The 22231-nt window shown below is 31.8% G+C and overlaps 1 protein-coding gene and 1 long non-coding RNA gene across 2 annotated transcripts; one reads left to right on the forward strand and one right to left on the reverse strand.

Annotated features, from left to right (window-relative positions):
* Positions 1 to 238: 238 nt before the first annotated feature.
* Positions 239 to 1558, reverse strand: LOC145953865 (uncharacterized). The gene is made up of 2 exons (XR_014431097.1): positions 1368 to 1558; positions 239 to 450 (listed from the first exon to the last, which is right to left on the reverse strand). It is a non-coding gene; the product is annotated as an uncharacterized LOC145953865 (long non-coding RNA).
* A 15397-nt stretch (positions 1559 to 16955) lies between these two features.
* LOC109793889 (transcription factor bHLH36) lies at positions 16956 to 18816 on the forward strand. The gene is made up of 3 exons (XM_020353354.3): positions 16956 to 17440; positions 17849 to 18184; positions 18427 to 18816. Exons 1-3 carry the CDS (start codon positions 17129 to 17131, stop codon positions 18508 to 18510), a joined length of 732 nt encoding a protein of 243 aa, XP_020208943.1. The 5' UTR covers positions 16956 to 17128; the 3' UTR covers positions 18511 to 18816.
* The last annotated feature ends 3415 nt before the right edge of the window (positions 18817 to 22231 follow it).

Genomic DNA, 22231 nt, shown 5'->3' on the forward strand with positions numbered 1-22231 from the left:
TACGTATTTATGAATAGTGAAAAATGTATACGTGAATAGTAAAATACATGAATAGTAAAATACGTAAATAGTAAAATACTTAAATAAAAATATGATAAACCTTTTAATAATCCCAATACATAAAAATAAAATTTTGGGATGTTACATTAAATGTGACACCCTTACTACCCCAACACATATATAAAAAAAAATTTATAATACATTTAAGAAGGTTAAATTTTCTAAGTTGGTAAAAGGGTTCACATAAAAATTCGACAATCACATTAATAGAGATATAAAACATAAAACACAAGAGTTTTACAAAATTGTTTTCAAAACAATATTACAGTGCCAAATACACATAAATATTTCATCCTAGAAATCCTCTGTCCCGATGTCACACTATCAGAGCATTCCCAGAATTTTAATTGTTGGCATCCTAGAAGCCACTCGTAGCTGGATCTTCTTCTCCTAAAATATCCACAGTTTATACGGTGAGAAAAGAAAATATCTATATGCAAAGTACATACAAACACATCACAATATAATCTCATAATAACTCATTATTTAATAAAATATTCATAAGCATTTATCTATATATATATATATATATATGTGTGTGTATCATAATTTATCAACCATTCATCATATTCACATCTCAATTCACAATTACATCAATCCATCACAATCCACTTGAACATTACGATTCATTCATAATCCACACAAATTTCACTATGTCAAGGTCACGCTACCCTTTTTCCAACCTAGGGCCGTGCTCACCCCTGACATAACACTGTGCCAAGGTCACGCTACCCTTTTTAGTAGCCTAGGGTCGTGCTCACCCCTGACATAACACTGTGCCAAGGTCACGCTACCCATCAGCTTAGGGTCGTGCTCACCCCTGGTCATCAGTACCATAATCACATCTCATTCACATCTCAATCACATTCCATACTTCTCATTTCATAACTCAAATTCACATCACGTACATAATTCCACATCACATACACATCACATACACAACAGATAAGCCCAACAAAATGAGGGTTTACACACCCTTCAAGCAATTCACATCAAGATCATCCATTCTTAACGGGTAATATAGCAATATTATTCATAATTTATAATAATCAATAAGATAATCAATTTAATATAACAGTGAAACTCATAATTATTCCAAATTCTAGTTCACAGCATTTATGATTTCTTCTTTCTTCCCAGATCATTATTCCTACAATTTGGCATATCTATAAACCTCATCACATAATTTCAATAGAACTAATGATTCTTCAAATAAAATAATTATAAAATCATAATCCTAAGAAATTCTTCCTCTACCCAATTCCCTCATGTACTCTACATATAAATAATCCCCTTTTTCCCCGTACCTGGATGAATAGTAACTTGAGCAGAACCTCCTCTTCTTTTTCCTTAAACGGTAGTCAAAATTCGGGCAGAACTTTCTCTCCTTAAATCGGGACCGGAACTAGGGTAGAACCTCCACCCCCTAAGCTCCTTCCATCAACAGCAGGAAGTAGAGAGAGAAAGAAAAGAGAGAAGGGAGAGAAGATGAGAGGTGTGTGGATTTGAGAGGGAGGAGGGGCCTTTTATAGGCATTTTCGCGGACCTATCCGGAACGGCCGTTCCAAATGTGGAACGGGCCGTTCCAAATGATAAAATTGTGTATTTTTGGGACGTCCAGAACGGGCCCAGAACGGGCCGTTCTCCAAAGGAGAACGGGGCGTTCTCCTTGCAGAACGGGCCGTTCCAGAAGGAGAACGGGGCGTTCTCCTTGCAGAACGGGCCGTTCCAGAAGGAGAACGGGGCGTTCTGCCACTAAATGTGACACCCTTACTACCCCAAAACATATAACGAAATAATATAACAAAATTAAAGAAAATAAACTTTTGAAATTGGTAAAAGGGTTCACATAACAAAAATTCAATACACCACATTAATAGAAATATCAAACCTAAAATACAAGAGTTTCTAAAATTGTTTTCAAAATAATATTACAGAATTTTCATAAATATCTTAAACTAGAAATCCTCTGCCCCGATGTCACACTATCAGAGCATTTTCCCAAATAAAACTGCTGACATACTATATACCAATTGCAGCTGGATCCTCTCCACCTAAAAATATCCACAATTTATACGGTGAGAAAAGAAAAGTTACTTATATGCAAAATACATACAAACACATCACGGTATAATGCATACAAGTATACATGTATTTAATTATCAATTATCCATCATTTTCACAATATATCACAATTAATAATATCACATCAATAATACATGCCAATCATACAATTATTTCCCCATCCATATCCATAACTCATATCACTTTCATAATTTAACGATAATATTTCTACATTCATAACTCATATCAATCTCACAATTAACAGTATCAATTATTCATCATTCACAATCCAACAATTCACATCAATATCACAATTAACACTATGCCAAGACCTCGCCACATCTGACACCAGTGATACAGGTTAATTGCCTCCCTTACTCACACCATACCAGGGGTACGCTCGTCCTTGAAGCATCACCTACCCAAGGTTCGTATCATCCCTGATCTACGAGGAGTACGCTCGTCCCTGAATCATCCACCACCCAGGGTTCGTATCATCCTTAATCCTTCAGTGTGAGTAACAACAATCACATACAATCAATACAATCTATTGCAATTAACCCTATGCCAGGGCTGCCATAACTGACATAAGTGATGGTGTTAATTGTCTTTCTCATCCCACACCATGCTAGGGTCACGCCTTCCCTGTAGCACCACTTATACAGAGCCGTGCTATCCTAGTCATCGATGTGAGACATCACAATCACAATCAATGTCTCAATCATATAACATCTCATCCTATTATTCAAATTTATAACACGTATATAATTTCATACAACAAATAAACTTAACAAAGTAGAGTTTACATATCCCTCAAGCATATTACATCCATATCATTCATTTAATAATCAATAATACAGCAATTCCCTTCATTAATAGAATAACAGTAAGATCCCTAATTATTCTAAATTATAAGTTAATAGGAGGCTCAGCCTTCCATTCAGATAAATTTAACATTATAAACTATTAGGAGGCTTGGCCGTCCATTCACATAAATCAAACGTTATTCTAAGAAATTCAACCCAATACCCTCATGTATTCTACATATAAATAATCCTCTTTTCCCCCGTACCTGATTAAATAGAAATTTTAGTAGAACCTCCTCTTCTTTCTATTAAACCAGGACCGGAACTAAAGCAGAACCTCCCCTCTTTCTTTCTCTCTTTCTCTCTCTCCTTTCTCTCTTCCAGAATTTCCTTATCTCAAGTTATGAATTTCTTTCAGCCCCTAGCCCCTATTTATAGAAATTCTGAAATTACTATGCACTATGCACTATTCATTAAAATAATATTATAAATTACTATGCACTATTCATTATTATATTCAAATTTATTTAAAAATTTGAACCCGCGTCCCTCGCAGCCGTCAGTTACTGTGCACGTGCACAGTAAAACACTATTTACAAATACGTAAATACGTATTTATGAATAGTGAAAAATGTATACGTGAATAGTAAAATACATGAATAGTAAAATACGTAAATAGTAAAATACTTAAATAAAAATATGATAAACCTTTTAATAATCCCAATACATAAAAATAAAATTTTGGGATGTTACATTACTCCCCTCCTTTTAGAAATTTCGTCCCCGAAATTACCTGATGCAAATAAAAATGGATATGAAGCTTTCATCCTTTCCTCTAATTCCCAAGTAGCACTTTCAGGTATAGCTCCTCCCCAAATAACCTTTACCAAAGGAATTTCTTTACCTCTAAGTTGCTTTACCATTCGATCCTCGACTCTTATCGGGGTAGCTTCCACCGTCAAGTTCTCCTTAACCTCAATATGATCCGACTCAATCACATGCGAAGGATCGTGGATATATTTTCGAAGTTGAGAAATGTGAAAGACATCATGAAGATTTGACAAATTAGGAGGCAAAGCAATTTGGTAGGCAACATTGCCGACTCTTTTAAGAATTTGAAAAGGACCAATAAATCGAGGAGTAAGTTTTCTGGATTTTAATGCCCTGCCAACCCCAGTCCATGGAGTGACTTTCAAGAATACATGGTCACCTTCTTGAAATTCTAAATCCTTTCTTCTTCTGTCAGCATAACTTTTCTGTCTACTCTGAGATGTCCTCATCCTTTCGTCTAGCCTCTAGAAATGAATCCATTAACTGATACCACTAAATGTGACACCCTTACTACCCCAAAACATATAACGAAATAATATAACAAAATTAAAGAAAATAAACTTTTGAAATTGGTAAAAGGGTTCACATAACAAAAATTCAATACACCACATTAATAGAAATATCAAACCTAAAATACAAGAGTTTCTAAAATTGTTTTCAAAATAATATTACAGAATTTTCATAAATATCTTAAACTAGAAATCCTCTGCCCCGATGTCACACTATCAGAGCATTTTCCCAAATAAAACTGCTGACATACTATATACCAATTGCAGCTGGATCCTCTCCACCTAAAAATATCCACAATTTATACGGTGAGAAAAGAAAAGTTACTTATATGCAAAATACATACAAACACATCACGGTATAATGCATACAAGTATACATGTATTTAATTATCAATTATCCATCATTTTCACAATATATCACAATTAATAATATCACATCAATAATACATGCCAATCATACAATTATTTCCCCATCCATATCCATAACTCATATCACTTTCATAATTTAACGATAATATTTCTACATTCATAACTCATATCAATCTCACAATTAACAGTATCAATTATTCATCATTCACAATCCAACAATTCACATCAATATCACAATTAACACTATGCCAAGACCTCGCCACATCTGACACCAGTGATACAGGTTAATTGCCTCCCTTACTCACACCATACCAGGGGTACGCTCGTCCTTGAAGCATCACCTACCCAAGGTTCGTATCATCCCTGATCTACGAGGAGTACGCTCGTCCCTGAATCATCCACCACCCAGGGTTCGTATCATCCTTAATCCTTCAGTGTGAGTAACAACAATCACATACAATCAATACAATCTATTGCAATTAACCCTATGCCAGGGCTGCCATAACTGACATAAGTGATGGTGTTAATTGTCTTTCTCATCCCACACCATGCTAGGGTCACGCCTTCCCTGTAGCACCACTTATACAGAGCCGTGCTATCCTAGTCATCGATGTGAGACATCACAATCACAATCAATATCTCAATCATATAACATCTCATCCTATTATTCAAATTTATAACACGTATATAATTTCATACAACAAATAAACTTAACAAAGTAGATTTTACATATCCCTCAAGCATATTACATCCATATCATTCATTTAATAATCAATAATACAGCAATTCCCTTCATTAATAGAATAACAGTAAGATCCCTAATTATTCTAAATTATAAGTTAATAGGAGGCTCAGCCTTCCATTCAGATAAATTTAACATTATAAACTATTAGGAGGCTTGGCCGTCCATTCACATAAATTCCAAATTATAAATTAATAGGAGGCTTGGCCGTCCATTCACATAAATCAAACGTTATTCTAAGAAATTCAACCCAATACCCTCATGTATTCTACATATAAATAATCCTCTTTTCCCCCGTACCTGATTAAATAGAAATTTTAGTAGAACCTCCTCTTCTTTCTATTAAACCAGGACCGGAACTAAAGCAGAACCTCCCCTCTTTCTTTCTCTCTTTCTCTCTCTCCTTTCTCTCTTCCAGAATTTCCTTATCTCAAGTTATGAATTTCTTTCAGCCCCTAGCCCCTATTTATAGAAATTCTGAAATTACTATGCACTATGCACTATTCATTAAAATAATATTATAAATTACTATGCACTATTCATTATTATATTCAAATTTATTTAAAAATTTGAACCCGCGTCCCTCGCAGCCGTCAGTTACTGTGCACGTGCACAGTAAAACACTATTTACAAATACGTAAATACGTATTTATGAATAGTGAAAAATGTATACGTGAATAGTAAAATACATGAATAGTAAAATACGTAAATAGTAAAATACTTAAATAAAAATATGATAAACCTTTTAATAATCCCAATACATAAAAATAAAATTTTGGGATGTTACATTACTCCCCTCCTTTTAGAAATTTCGTCCCCGAAATTACCTGATGCAAATAAAAATGGATATGAAGCTTTCATCCTTTCCTCTAATTCCCAAGTAGCACTTTCAGGTATAGCTCCTCCCCAAATAACCTTTACCAAAGGAATTTCTTTACCTCTAAGTTGCTTTACCATTCGATCCTCGACTCTTATCGGGGTAGCTTCCACCGTCAAGTTCTCCTTAACCTCAATATGATCCGACTCAATCACATGCGAAGGATCGTGGATATATTTTCGAAGTTGAGAAATGTGAAAGACATCATGAAGATTTGACAAATTAGGAGGCAAAGCAATTTGGTAGGCAACATTGCCGACTCTTTTAAGAATTTGAAAAGGACCAATAAATCGAGGAGTAAGTTTTCTGGATTTTAATGCCCTGCCAACCCCAGTCCATGGAGTGACTTTCAAGAATACATGGTCACCTTCTTGAAATTCTAAATCCTTTCTTCTTCTGTCAGCATAACTTTTCTGTCTACTCTGAGATGTCCTCATCCTTTCTTGTATCAATTTAACTTTTTCAGTGGTTTGTTGCACAATCTCAGGTCCTAAGATGACATTGTCTCCAGGCTCACTCCAACACAAAGGAGTTCTACACCTCCTACCATACAAGGCTTCATAGGGTGCCATACCTATGCTAGAGTGGTAACTATTATTATAGGTAAACTCTATCAAAGGTAAAAGGCTATCCCAACTTCCTCCTTGGTCCAAAACACAGGCTCTAAGCAAATCCTCTAAAGACTGAATAGTCCTCTCAGTCTGACCATCAGTTTGAGGATGGTATGCTGAACTAAGTCTCAGTTGGGTCCCCAAGGCTTGTTGTAGGCTCTCCCAAAATCTAGAGGTGAATCTAGGGTCTCTGTCTGAAATTATGCTAGATGGTATCCCATGCAATCTCACAATTTCATCAATGTACAATCTAGCCAATTTCTCTAGAGAATGCCTAATGTTAATAGGTAGAAAATGTGCACTCTTGGTCAACCTATCAACTATAACCCAAATGGAATCATGCCCTTTCCTAGTCCTAGGCAAAGCAACTACAAAGTCCATAGAAATGCTATCCCACTTCCACTCGGGTATACTCAAAGGCTGAAGTAGTCCTGAAGGTTTTTGATGCTCTATCTTAGCCTTCTGACATACTAGACAGGCACTCACAAATTCAGCTATATCTTTCTTCATCCTAGGCCACCAGAATATCTTCCTTAGGTCTTGATACATCTTAGTTGCTCCTGGATGAAAACTAAGCTTGCTCTTATGACCTTCCTCTAGTATCAGTCGTTTAAGTGTAGGGTTACTAGGCACACATACTCGATCTTTAAATCTTACCACTCCATCTGCACCCAAGGTAAATTCTTCTCCAATCCCTTGTCCTATATCCTTTCGTCTAGCCTCTAGAAATGAATCCATTAACTGTGCTTCTCTAATTTCCCCCAACAACTCACTAGTCACCCGAGTCATACCTAGTCTTACACTATTATGGTTCACTTCACAAGTCAGACTCAAGTCTCTAAATTGTGTCAAAAGATCCATCTCTCTAATCATAAGAGAAGACAGATGCAAAGATTTTCTACTCAAGGCATCAGCTACCACATTAGCTTTTCCTGGATGATAATGAAGATCAAAATCATAGTCTTTAAGGAATTCCAACCATCTCCTTTGCCTCATATTTAATTCTTTTTGGTCAAATAAATACCTAAGACTCTTATGATCACTAAACACCTCAAATTTTGAACCATACAAATAATGTCTCCAAATCTTAAGTGTGAATACCACAGCTGCTAATTCAAGATCATGGGTGGGGTAATTCCTCTCATGTACCTTCAATTGTCTGGATGCATAAGATACAACCCTACCCTCTTGCATTAATACACCACCCAAACCCATCTTAGAAGCGTCACAGTAAACCACAAAAGTCTTACTAAGATCAGGCAATACTAAAACAGGTGCACTAGTCAATTTTTCCTTAAGGGTTCGGAAACTATCTTCACATTTACTATCCCATACAAACATAACTCCTTTCCTAGTCAAACTTGTCAAGGGTAATGCTAACTTAGAGAATCCTTCTATGAATCTTCTATAGTATCCAGCCAATCCAAGGAAACTCCTAATCTCACTAACTGACTTAGGTGTCTCCCAATTAAGCACAGCCTCAACCTTAGATGGATCCACTGCTATTCCTCCACTTGAAATTACATGTCCTAAGAAACTCACCTCCTCTAGCCAAAAATCACACTTGGACAACTTAGCATAAAGTTGTTTCTCCCTGAGAGTTTGTAGTACTACCCTTAAGTGTTCCTCATGCTCCTCTTTAGTCTTGGAATAAACTAGTATGTCATCTATAAAGACAACTACAAATTTATCCAAGTATGGATGAAGAATCCGGTTCATGTAGTCCATAAAAATTGCAGGAGCATTTGTCACACCGAAAGGCATTACTAGATACTCATAGTGTCCATAGCGAGTTCTAAAGGCTGTCTTAGGTACATCTTCTTCCTTAACCCTAATCTGGTGGTATCCTGATCTAAGATCAATCTTACTAAACACACAAGCACCTGTCAACTGATCCATAAGATCATCTATCCTAGGTAATGGATATTTGTTCTTAATGGTCACCTTGTTCAACTGGCGATAATCCACACACAATCTCATGCTACCATCTTTCTTTTTGACTAAGAGTACGGGTGCTCCCCAAGGTGATACACTAGGTCTCACAAACCCCTTCTCCAACAATTCTTCTATTTGCTTTTTCAGTTCCACTAACTCTATGGGTGACATCCTATAAGGTGCAATAGAAATAGGTCCTGCTCCTGGAACTAAATCTATGGAAAATTCTACTTCTCTTCTAGGTGGTAAGCTAGACACCTCAGAGAAGACATCCGAAAAGTCACATACAACAGGCAGTTCATTTACTGAAACATTTTTCTCAGAATTTAAAGAAGCTAACAACATGTACACTTGGGCATCCGCTTGCATAGACACCTTAACTTGGTTGGCAGTCAAATAATCCTTACTCACTCTTTCAACAGGTTCACCAAAAACAATAGATTTACAAGCACAGTTCAAAAGGACATGATTGGAAGATAACCAGTCCATACCCAGAATAACATCTAGTTGACTTAGAGGTAAACAAATTAAGTCAACCAGGAAATCTCTACCTTCAATAGTTAGAGGACATTTTGGACAGACATCAGAAGTAATTACAGAACCATTAGTGGGTGTTTCGACAATTAACTCAAAAGATAAGGAAGAGACAGGTAATTTTAACTTAGACACACATGCGTGTGATATAAAAGAGTGAGTTGCACCAGAATCATATAAAACGGTTAAAGGAGTTCCATTAATGAAACACATACCCTGAATTAAGTCCTCGGATTGAGTAGCTTCAGCACCACTCAAAGCAAATACTCTTCCTGTGGTTCGAGGTTTGCTAGCGTTCCCTTCAATCTCCGTTGTCCCTTTCCTATTCTGAGGACATTCACTAGCCTTGTGTCCTTTCTGTTGACATTTGTAGCATATTATTGCTTTTGGTATCCGACAATCAATTGCCCTATGCCCTGGTTTTCCACAGTTGTAGCAGCTTTTGTGTGGAATAATACTCCCATTTCCACCTCTAGAAAGTTGACTAGCTTGGTTCCTTTGCACAAAGTCCTGATTATTTACTTTAGTGTTCGTATTTCCAACAGGCTTGTTATAAGGTTTTCCTTTATTGGATGAACCAAACTTATTATTTCTCATTGGTCCTCCACTTTTATAATGAGTCACCCTTGCTTGGTTGTCCTCATCATAAACTCTGCACTTATTTACCAAGTCATGATAGTGCGTGATCCCTTGATAATTGAACACCTGTTTAATCTCTGGGCGAAGACCGCTCACAAACTTTACGCATTTGTCCTCCTCATTACCCACACCGTCATACATGGGGCAGAATCTGACCAAATTTTCAAATTTAGTTACGTACTCAGCTACTGAATCCTCTCCTTGTTTCAATTCAAGAAATTCCACCTGTTTCTTATGACTTATATCTCGAGGAAAATATTTCTCCAAGAAGAGTCGCTTGAAAATATCCCAGCTTACTTGGGTTCCTAGAGCCATTATTCTTTGCCAAGTACTTTGCCACCAGATGCCAGCTTCTCCAGAGAGCATAAAGGTAGCCAAAGTCACCTTCTGTGTCGTAGGACATCCCATAACTTGGAATATCTTTTCAACTTCAAATATCCAGTCAGTAGCTCCGTCAGGATTATAGCCTCCACGAAAACTTGGTGGATTATTTCGTTGGAATCTTTCTAGCCAATCAACTTCTGGTCGTTGGTTCAAATTACCCAGAGCCTGAGCCATTGCTTGTAGAGCATCGGCAATTGCTTGATCATTTCTACCTCCTGCCATTGTTTTTCTGTTTTTCCCCCAAAAAGTTAACAATCATACTCTAAAACAATAAATTCAATTTATCTTCATATTATCAATAAGTTCAACAATCAATTTTATCACATCATTCATTTACCAAACAAACACAGTAGACTCATAACTCAAGGCCGATTGAATCGACCTGCTCTGATACCACTAAATGTGACACCCTTACTACCCCAAAATAAATGTTACATTTGGTATCAGAGCCGGGACCCGGGCCGGTGTGCCAGCGAGGGCGCTGGACTCCCTTGAGGGGGGGTGGATTGTGAAGTCCCACATCGGTTAGGAAGGAGAACGAAGCATGCCATATATATGGGTGTGGATACCTTCCTTGTGTGGAGGCCTTTTGGGGTGGCATGCGTGCCATTGCCAGAAGCAAAACCGTGAGGGCTGCGGCCAAAGCGGACAATATCCACATGCGGGTTGCTGGGCTGTTACATTAGCTCACTTCAATGAAACACGTCGCATGGCCTCCACACCATCAAGAAAATTTTTGACATAAGGGATCTCACACTTTGATCCATCGCTTCCCATTGTCAAATACTTGTTCGAGACTCTAAGCTAGCCACCTGGTCAACCATTGGCTTTGATACTACTGATGGCAAAAACTTCTCCTCACATAATAAGATTACCTATATGTCCAAGGATCATAAACGAAACACATAAAGATTCTATTTCTTGACTTTTTATATATATAGAAAAATTATAGTACAAAATTTTAATCTTACAATCCTCCTAATTAAAAAAAAAACACAAAAGAAATATCCAAAAGATATTAAAATAAATAAAAATCTATAAATTAATCTAAATAATATTCTAAAGATTACAAATTCTTGGAATAACTCCTTAAATTTCACACTCAATTTATTTGAGATTTGAATTATTTTTTCAATAATTTATTGAGATACCTCACATCATCAAATTATGAGGAGTATAAAGGTTTATAAAGCACATATAAACTCCATTGATATTATGAAACCTTTTAGGAAATGACCAAAAGCAAAATCATGAAAGTTTAGGACCAAAGTGGATAATATCATAACAATGTGAAGACATGTGTGTGGGTGCCCATTAGTGACATCAAAGTTATGGCGGGAAATTCACAAAAGTTTGAGATATTGATATTTCATGGTAAGACAAATTTTATGATTTGACAGTGTATTATATTCAATATATTTTAGTGCAACGGGATCTTGATCAAGTTTTAGAAGATAAAAAGTCAAATACTATTAACAATGACGGATCCATAAATTTTAGATAGTAGGAGCAATATTTATTTATATATTTGTAGTATTAAAAATTTTATATATAACTTTTAAAGGTATAAATATATATCATAATTATTTTTTACAAACTTTTTATATATACAATTATAATTAAAGATGAAAATAAATTAGGTCACACTAAATTTTATTATAATTTAGTAGGTTTGAACCTAATTTTCTTTAAAAATATATATCCTAAGTATGACTTATTTATCTATCATAGACATTTTTTAAATATTTGGGTAGAACTACAATCATAAAGACTTATTTTATAATAATTTAACACTATTAAAAATATAAAAATAAATATGTTAAATTTTATAAAAATCAAGTTTAATTTATTTATGATATAAACATGTTTTTAATATCTAATATATATTTTTAGATGATAATTTATTTTAAAATATATTTTATAATAACAATTCTAAATGGAACTTAAGTCTTCCAATTTTTCTTATTTTGATTTTTTTAATCAACATATATAATTTTACTATTTTTATTTTTTTAATCAACGTATACAATAAATAGAAAACTCAAAAGGTAAACATGCATACTGCAAATTTTATTTTATCAAAAATTTATTTATATTAATATATTACATTATATATGTGAATGTTAAGATATATATATATATATATTATAATTAAACTTTTTTAAAAAATTGATTTGTTATTAAGAAGTATTCTTTATCACATAAGAGAATTAATCTCTTTCAAAAGTTTGAGAAATATCAAATAAATAAACATTTTTTCTGAATCTATATTTTATACATATAATAATTTAAACATATATATTTATTTTATTAGAATATAATTTTTATTTTTTAAAATATATTATTTTTTAGATAAAAAATTATGTATATGTCAAATAGTAGTGGGGGCAAGTACCCCCACTATCCAAAACGTGCATCCGTCCCTGACTATAATGAAAGAGAAGGTCGTGAACACAATTCCAAGTATTGTTTTGCATATTAATCCTAAGTAGTTAGATTATTTTGCATATTAATTCTAAGTAGTTAGATTATTTTTCTCGTTAATATAGTTGTTGAGTTGTAAAGTGTGAGGACCTATCAAGTCGTTACATCAATATTTTTTTAACATTATATTATTTATATTTCTTTTAACTAAGATTATACTTTGTTAAATTTTAAAAAAAATTTAAATAACTTAAAACCTAACCTTTTTAAAAATATTGTTTTAGAATCTCATGACTTAAGTTATTTACGAAATAAATGTGACTTAATTTATACTTGGTGTAAGTTAGATCATACACCTCTCAGGAAACTGACATACCACGAGGGGGTAATTTACATTTCCATATTTTATTGTGATGAGAGCCACAATGTTTGAAGAAAATATGTTAGATTAAAGAACATCCGAAGATGTCTATAATATATATATATATATATATATATATATATAAAGAGAGTGTTTATGGTTATAATTATACCGATATAACTTTTACTAAGTATTACATTCCTGAATAATTTTATATTAATTATGAATTTTGTAAATTCAACCGTTAGATTAAAAATTCATATCACTTTATACGTGTATATTAAATTTTTTTAAAATTGAACAACAACTTGAAGGTAATCAAAGTGTTCATATTTCAGTGTATCTTGAAATGAATATATTACGTCAATTTTGTTTTATAAAAATGAAGTATCAAATCATCTTGGATTAATATAAAATTTTGTATATATGATCTAAGAGTAGAGAACTTTCAATCTAACAGTTAAATTTACAAAATTCACATTTAATATAAAATTATTGAGTGGTATAACACTTGGTAAAAGTCACACCAGTGTAATTATAACCCTATATATATATATATATATATTCCCATGAGTGTCAACAGATGGAAGACCAGAAGTAGCTAAGCCGCTTCCATATTTGTGAGCATTAATAAACTACACACGTGTATATATATATTATGTATGCCGAGTGAGAAAACATATATACCTTGAAATTTGCCAACTAAGTCACCTAATTAATGAGGTTTAGGAACAAAATATTCTTGACGTCAGAGAAATCCTCCCGTTGATACTGTTCCATACTTTTATTTGCCACCACCACTAATACAGTATTCTTATGTTAGTTGTTCACTTGTTTTCATTTCGGGGGCAAACCCACATTACCGAAGAAGAGTACCGTACCGTTATATGAATAATTTATTAATCATTCTTCACTACAAACATCTTATTCATACAAATTTCTTTTCTTTATTTCTCTCTTTCTATTAGAATATATATATATATATATATATATATATATATATATATATATATATATATATATATATATATGAAGCATATCAAGTGAAGGAATTTATTATGAGAGATGAGAGGGTTAAAATATAATCCTTAAATTAATTTTCTCTCACTTAATTAAACTCCAAATTTTCTCACTTGATATGCTTTATATATATATATATATATATATATATATATATATCTTTCTATTAGAGTATACATCTATATTTCTCTTTATTTTTTTCCTTTCTCTTACTATGTGTTAAATAGAGAAGAGTTGTTCATCAACTATTTTTATTAGAGAAACATCATCTTCAATTAAAGGAAATAAAAATTGACGGTCGAGAAAGAATTAATATGGTGTTCTGCATTAATTCTCTACAAATTATCCGAGTGGTTTTTTTTTTTTTTTTACATAATTACGAAAGGTCCCTTTTCCTCTATCGGTAATATGAGGATAGGAATACTTCTTGATGGTGTTCTTACACAATTGCCAAAGTCCTTTCTGTAGTAATGATGTGAAAAATGATTTTTGTACACCCAAAAACCTATGTAACATGCACCTAAAAAGAGAGAAATAAAATAAAGAAAAAGTATAAATATGATAGGTAATAAAATGTGATGAGGGGAGAGAAATTAGTAGTGAATGTTAATGAAGGGTTAGTAAAAATACAATATCCACACAAAAAAAATATCACTCGAGTGATATTGGGGTAGGGACCAACCTGTACTGCATTATTGTTTTTGTGTGGTAAGTCAAAATATTTGAGATAAAAAAAACATGAAGTTATGTTTAGGTGGGACGTGGAAGAAAAATGGTAGTATAGAATAATATTGTACAATAGGTTGAATAGAGAGGAAAGATATAACATAAAAAGAAGAAATTTGTGTAATATGACAAGTAATATGATGAAAAATGGTAGAGAAAAAATAATCTTATAGAATATTACAGATAGGTTTAGGGTTTAACCTAACTTATCAATATTTTTATCTCATATGGTTTTCTGTTAATTAAAAAATGTTCACATAGTTTTTTCAACTATAATTCAATTATTATTAATATATATATATATATATATATATATATATATATATATATATATATATATATATTCCTCTACAAACACTTGTTCTCTAGTGTATTTGTCACCGAAGTTAAAGCTAGGCTAGGTTAAACTAGAATTATTATATAGTAAGCACCAACGACAAGAAAGAGGGAAAAGAAAAATGGGTTAGGGGAAAAGAACTTAAGGGTTTATATTTTAAATAAAAATATGCTTTAGTTTGTAGGACATATATGAAGAAACACCCAATTAAATGCTTGCTCAAGCCACTTTCGTGTTTCAACGAGGGCCACATGCATCCCTTCTTCTATACGTTTAATCCTTTTAATAATCTTTCTAAAGCTCCCTTGACGAATAAATCAAAATTTATTTTTCCCCAAAACTCAAAACTACATCATCTATGCTATGTAGCATAAATTAGGTCGATGTACATTTCAAATAAATTGTAAGCCATTGGCCGATCACGATTGTTGAATAATTTAGCGTGACTAAAGCACAGAATCTTAGTTCTTATTATTATAGTAGTATCTTCTTATAACTTTTTTTTTTAATATTTTATGAAAAATGCTGATTAATGTTTTAAGGAAAGCGATTACAACCCAAAAGTAAAATGTTTAAGAAAAATAATATTATTAATTTTCCGTTACCATATATTTTCAATAGATCCACAAATATGATTTTTAACAAAAAAAATAATATTATTAATTCCTTAACCTGTACCTTTAGGAAGACCAATATACTTTATAAAATAAATATTACATAAAAATTAAATGTATTTTGACACCTAAAAGTATATAACAAGTATGAAGATTAATATAAAAGCGTTGGAGAAAGATTTAAAAATATTTTTATGGGTTTACAACTTTATAGTGCACAAATAAATATACTGAAAATAATTAAAAAATAATATGATTAATAAAATTGATATATTATCTCATTTCGTAGAATAAATGTTTAAAATGATTTTTTTTTCTCATTTTTCATTTCTCAATTAATTCTACACTGGTTTTCATTAAAATTTTGCAATGGTAAACTTCACACAACGATTATTTACTAACTAAGGCTAAACTAAAACACTATCTCAATCAAAGAAAACTACTTCAGTGAAATGAAATAGTTATTTCATACATACTTATATTTAGAAAAGAAAACCGAAGGAAATGAATGCTTGAGCAAGTTCTAAACTTCTAATGTATATGATGTGAACGTTAATGGGAGGGGTAGCAGTCGTATTTATGAACAGTAACCTCAAATTATTATAATATAAAAACTGCGAATGAGGTCACTTCTTACGTAACTTTGCCTGTAAGGAAACCAAAAAGGGTTTCAATTTTGACGATGGATGAATTTAAAAAATATTTAACATATTTTGTAATCATCTTTTTAAGAATAAAATAGTTTTAATAATTTTATTTCGGTCTTTAATTATTGCACTAGTTAGTTTTTTTTTTTTTTTTTTTTTTTTACATTTTACTTAAATTTTCTACAATATTTATTTTATCTGTCTTTGTCTATCATATCACTCTTTTTATATTACATCTTGTCCCTTATTATAAAATATATATTTCGTGAGAATAATGTGTTGTTAAAATAATATATTCGTTTTGAATGGCCTTTAATGATGATTTTCTTTCTTTCTTTAACATACTTTTTTTATTATATTATTTTTTGTTTATGAAAATTAGTTTAATAATTTTAAAATTTTAAAAATAATACTTATCTATAAGAAATAAGGAGTGTGTTGCAAAATTTTTCAAAAGAAAGTCTCATTATCATTTAATTTGTCTGATAAAATCTATAGGAATCTTTAGCATGTGAGATCTCCGTAGAAGGTTGCTAGAAATAGCATATTTTGCCCAAATGAAATGAATCTGCTCCTTCATTCAGCCCCCATAGCCAAAACTAAGGATTATTTAGACCACTCATTGAGTTGAGCATACCATGTTTCCTTTACAACGAGGCAATGAGTTGGTTATCCAGTTTTCTAATAGCCCCCACCAGCATGAACACAAAATCTCCGAAGATCTGATTCTGGATGATTATGCTTCTCTGGATGTCAATGATTCGGACAGAAAAATCACAAGTAGCCGACCAAAGAAACTTTTCTGTGTGGCTGATAAGAAGAATCATGGCAACTCTAACGAACATAATAAGAAGAAGATGATTCATAAGGAGATTGAAAGGCAAAGGAGACAAGAAATGGCTACCTTCTTTGCCTCTCTTAGATCCCTTCTCCCTCTTGAGTTCATCAAGGTGAAAAACCTTTGTTCCTTTGTTGTTTACTCTTTTTCTGTACACACTGTCAATAACTTGTTGAATTACTCCTTGATTGAGTGTGTGTTTAGTAACACATCTGATGTCACTGAAAGTGGATCTACGAAAGCAACTATTAATTGCTTTTTCATAAAAATTGACATGATTTTTGCTTAATCACTCAGTTATTTCCGTTTTAGGGGATACCCTTTGGAAATTAGGCTACTCCCATGAGCTAATTAATTACTAGTAACCATTCTCTTTATAAGAATCCAAGTGTAGAATCCCCTTTATTTCTATACTTTACACAATAACTACTGATTCTTACCCTTGTTTTTTTGGTAATATTATGTGATGTGGTTCAAAGTTTTCTGAGTTTATTAGGGTTATTGGATGGTTTTTCTTCAGGGAAAGCGTTCAATATCTGACCACATGAACGAGGCAGTGAATTACATAAAGCACATGCAGAACAATATCAAAGAACTTGGTGCCAGGAGAGATGAACTGAAGAAACTCTCCAATTATTCCAATACGGAAAATAATCAAGAGGGTTTGCATACATCTTGCAACTTTACTGTCCACGAGAATAATGGTATTATGGGAATCGAAATCACCAGCGGCTCCAGAGAAAAAAGGCCTAAACTTTCAAAGTTACTAAAGTTACTGATTGAAGAGGGACTTGAAATTGTTAGTTGCCTTTCAACAGAAGTCAATGGAAGATTGATCTACAGTGTTCAGTGTGAGGTAATAAGTTCATGTTTTCATTTTAGAGAGTTGCTATGGTGTCAGATAAATTTAAGGGTTTAAGTACAGTTATTTTTTAGACCAATAGTTGAATTAGTTTGGACAAGGGAAGAGAGAATGTCTCAATAACGTTACTTTCCAAAACCCTTAAATTTCTGAAGGTTCTATAAAATTTCTCTTTTTAACTATTCCAAAAATTTATTCTAATGTTATATATTTTCCCTATGGAACTTGATTCACAGGTTAACAATTCCAGCAGTGTAGATCTATCTGAGCTGAGAAAGAAAGTTTGCAATGCATTTCCAACATTCACGTGTTCTGATTAACTTTGTGGTTGGAGATAGCTAGCTAGACTCACAATCTGGCCAATGACAGGAAATTTTCCCATAACACGCTTTTTAGAACTTTCTAACTTGATCATTGACTTTGTTTAGAAGAGTTTCCTTGCAAATTTTACATTGGCAACTGTCCCCTTTAAATTTTTAGATACAAAGTTTTGTTTTATTTGCGTGAAGAAAGAGGGAAGAAGAAAGAAAATTTGTGTAGAGATCAAACTTATCATTTCTTTTCCCTGATTCCTTTCACAGCTTTTCTGCTATCAAATGGATTCAGTTTGCATTTGCTTTTTCGGATTTCTCTGTGCGCCTTCGCTGTCTCAACTCATTTGTAGGGCTGGGCAAAATTAACTTAACTAAACTAAAACTATTAATAACTGAATTATTTTAAACTAAAAAACTAAAACTATTTAAAATAAAATTGAACTAAACTATTTTTTAATTCAGTTTTAAAAAATTGAACTTATTTAAGTTATAGTTTAGTTAACTATAAATAACTACTAATTAAAAAATAAAAGAAGGCACCGCACGGGTTGGCTCTTTACGCTAAGAATCCCTAACTCACATTCACACGAGTCACACCAGCCACGAAAATCTGCTTACAGGCACCGCAAGGTAAATGTAAAAATCTTCCTTCACAAGCACGAGTTGGCTCTTTTTTATCGCTCTTAAATTATAGATGGTACGACTTTAATTCCTTGCAAATCTGCTTTTCCTGGCTCGCGAGGTGTCTGCTACATTGAGGATTAATTCAGATTTTTATGGACTTCATTTTTTCAAATTAATTCATGTATTAATTCATCTTGAGAGGTCCTACATATTTGAACATACAACTTATAGTTTTATGTGCTTGATAAGTGTTATTCTGTCCTTGATACAGTATTTACATCTGATGTGACAAGCTCTTTAGGACTGCAACTTGCACCAGATAATTGCACAGGAATTTCCAGATCACTTGATCAAATTCAGTGGAATTTTAGCTTCTGAATATGCTATCAAAATCATTGTATTGTAGAAGAGTTGTTTGAAAAAGTTGAACCACCAAGGTTTAATGTTCTGTGTGGAGTTTTATTGAAGTTTACCACTATTTGGAATGCTTTATATAGGGCCAAAGCCCCCCCTCTCTCCCCTTTGACAGCTTCTTGAGAGATCTTTCTGAAAAAAAAGAATCAGTTTACCAAAAATAGTTATTTCTGAACATGCTATCAAAATGTATTTGATCTTTATATATTTCACTAATTGTTGTAGTTCTCATAACATGCTGCAGGGAATGTTGTACATATGTAGTTTAAACTGGACCTTTTTTTTTATTATCTTCTCTAACAATTTTTCGCTTCTTAACTTGAAAATAAATCTGCATTGAATTATTCTCTAAACTATTTCCTTGTATTGCTTATTTCTTTGTACTATTTACATCTTTTAATAGTTCTATGCTTCCAATTCCAAGGTAATTTTAATGCAATAATTTTTGGTCATGGAGTATCTGAATGGAGGTGACCTGTATTCATTATTAAGGAATTTGGGTTGACTGCGTGTGGAGTATTTGCATTCACTGCGTGTGCTTCATCGTGACTTGAAGCAGTGAATGTGTTTGGATTTTTGTATACAAACTGTGGTTTAGGTCCTGTACAAAAAAATGTAAGTTTTAGTCCCTAAACAATTTGTCAAGTGGCAGAAGTTTTTGTAGCAGTTCATCAACAGTTATTTGTTAATACAGAGCCCCCAGATTCTCAGTAGCAGATTTTGGTATAGTTCATCAACAATTCATAAACTGGTGGCACAGTTTAGAAGCAGTTCATAAATAGTTCAGTTCAAAAATAGTGCAGTTCAGAAACAAATTAATGTGTATAGCAGTTCAGTTTACTTCATATTATAGTTCAGTATAGTTCAGTACAGTTCTGTACAGTACAGTTTAATAGAATAAAAAACAGTTCAGTTCAATTTTTGTAATCTAATTTTTAGTTCAGTTCAGTTTAATTGAACTACTTTTTAGTTTAATATAATTTTTAACAGTTTAGTTTAGTTTAGTTAATTTTGCCCACCCCTACTAATTTGCAAGATTCACCATGAAATTGTGTCTAATTAATTTTTATTAAATATTACATCGTTTAATAATTTTTAAATTTTTAAAATTTATAATTTAATTTATGCATTAAAAATTTTAAATTTAACAGTTAAATTGTTAAAATTTGATGTAGAGCATGAGTTATTGAATAGAGTAAAATTAGGTAAACTTATTCTTGGAATAACTCTATAAAGTTACTCCACATCTCATTTCTTTGTTTTTTTTTTTTAATTTAATAGTGCAAGATTAATATTAAATAAATATGACCAAATTTATTAGCTTCCTCTTTATTTACAATAATTTTTCTTGATTGATATAAATTATTCTCAGTAATTAATTTGTTATTTTTCATTTATGCTTTTTCTTCTTCATTTATATCTTCACATATTAAAAGGGAAAAATAAAGTAATGAAATTTTCTCACATATATGAATGTGTGATCTCGTTATAACATTATAAAATTAGAACAATAGTAAGCTCCGATTAACTGTAATAATTGTGTGCTTAGTTGATCCTGTTATTGTGAGAAATCTTCTCTTAACATAATTTCTTTTTAATTAATGATTTAATTTATCGAGAGATATATCAAGCTCACTCTTAAATCTAAGATTTTGAGTCAATTACTTAATTATTGTAGGAAAAAATATTTATGAATTTTTTGTTAACTTTTACTTGAAAAAAATCATGAATAACCAAGTACGATTAAACATATTGTAGTTCTAGAATTTGAAAAGTAGATATAGTGATATCAATATTAAAAGAATTATAAAACAATTGAGTTGAAAAATCACCTATTGACAAAGAGTATAAAAAAAAGAAATTAATCAATACCCAACCAAACAGTCAATTATTACAATTAATTGGAGTTCATGATTGCTCTTCTTTCGTAATGTTATAGCGGGATCACATTTCATGTTTGTGAGAAAATTTGATTACTTTACTTTGTTTTTTTCTTTTTGATATGTAAAGAAAGAGAAGTATAATTAAAGAAGAAATAACATAAATGAAAAGGATAAATTATATCATAAATAATTTATGTTAATCAAGAAAAATTACTATAAATAAAAAGGAAGTTAATAAATTATATTATATTTAAGTAATATTTAAAATTGATTATACACCGTTAAATTAAAAGAGAATAAAGAATTGAGATGTGAAATAGTTTTATAGAGTTATTTCGAAAGTCATTTAATTCTCCCTATATATAGAGAGAGGAGAGATTTGTTACTCTAGGAGTAAGTGTAAGTAGACTTACTCCATTTAATAATTCATGTTCTACATCAAATTTTAATGATCTATTCATTGAATTTAAAATTCTCAGTTCATAGATTAAGTCTGTAAATTTTTTAATAAATGTAAAAATTATTTGATACTACATTAAATTGAATTAATAAAATAAAATATCAAATAATTTTAAAATTTTATAAAAAAGTTACAAACTTGATATATATATATATATATATATATTAAGAATTTTAAATTTAATAATTAGATCGTTAAAATTTAATGTAAAATATGAATTATTAAGTTAAATAAATCTAGATAGATTTATTCTTTAAATCAATATATATATATATATATATATATATATATTAATATTAAGACATGTATGTCTTATATAAATACAGTTTTTAGTGTTTTTTAGTAA

The sequence above is a fragment of the Cajanus cajan genome, chromosome 1 (genome assembly GCF_000230855.2).
Source record: "Cajanus cajan strain Asha chromosome 1, NIPB_CcT2T_4, whole genome shotgun sequence".
Taxonomy (NCBI): domain Eukaryota; kingdom Viridiplantae; phylum Streptophyta; class Magnoliopsida; order Fabales; family Fabaceae; genus Cajanus; species Cajanus cajan.

Excerpts from the sequence above, each read along its gene's own strand:
- LOC109793889 (XM_020353354.3), top strand. The coding sequence starts at position 17,129 with ATGTTTCCTTTACAACGAGGCAATGAGTTGGTTATCCAGTTTTCTAAT. Across the intron at positions 17,441-17,848 it reads TCCCTCTTGAGTTCATCAAG|GGAAAGCGTTCAATATCTGA; the intron begins GTGAAAAACCTT and ends GTTTTTCTTCAG. Across the intron at positions 18,185-18,426 it reads TCTACAGTGTTCAGTGTGAG|GTTAACAATTCCAGCAGTGT; the intron begins GTAATAAGTTCA and ends CTTGATTCACAG.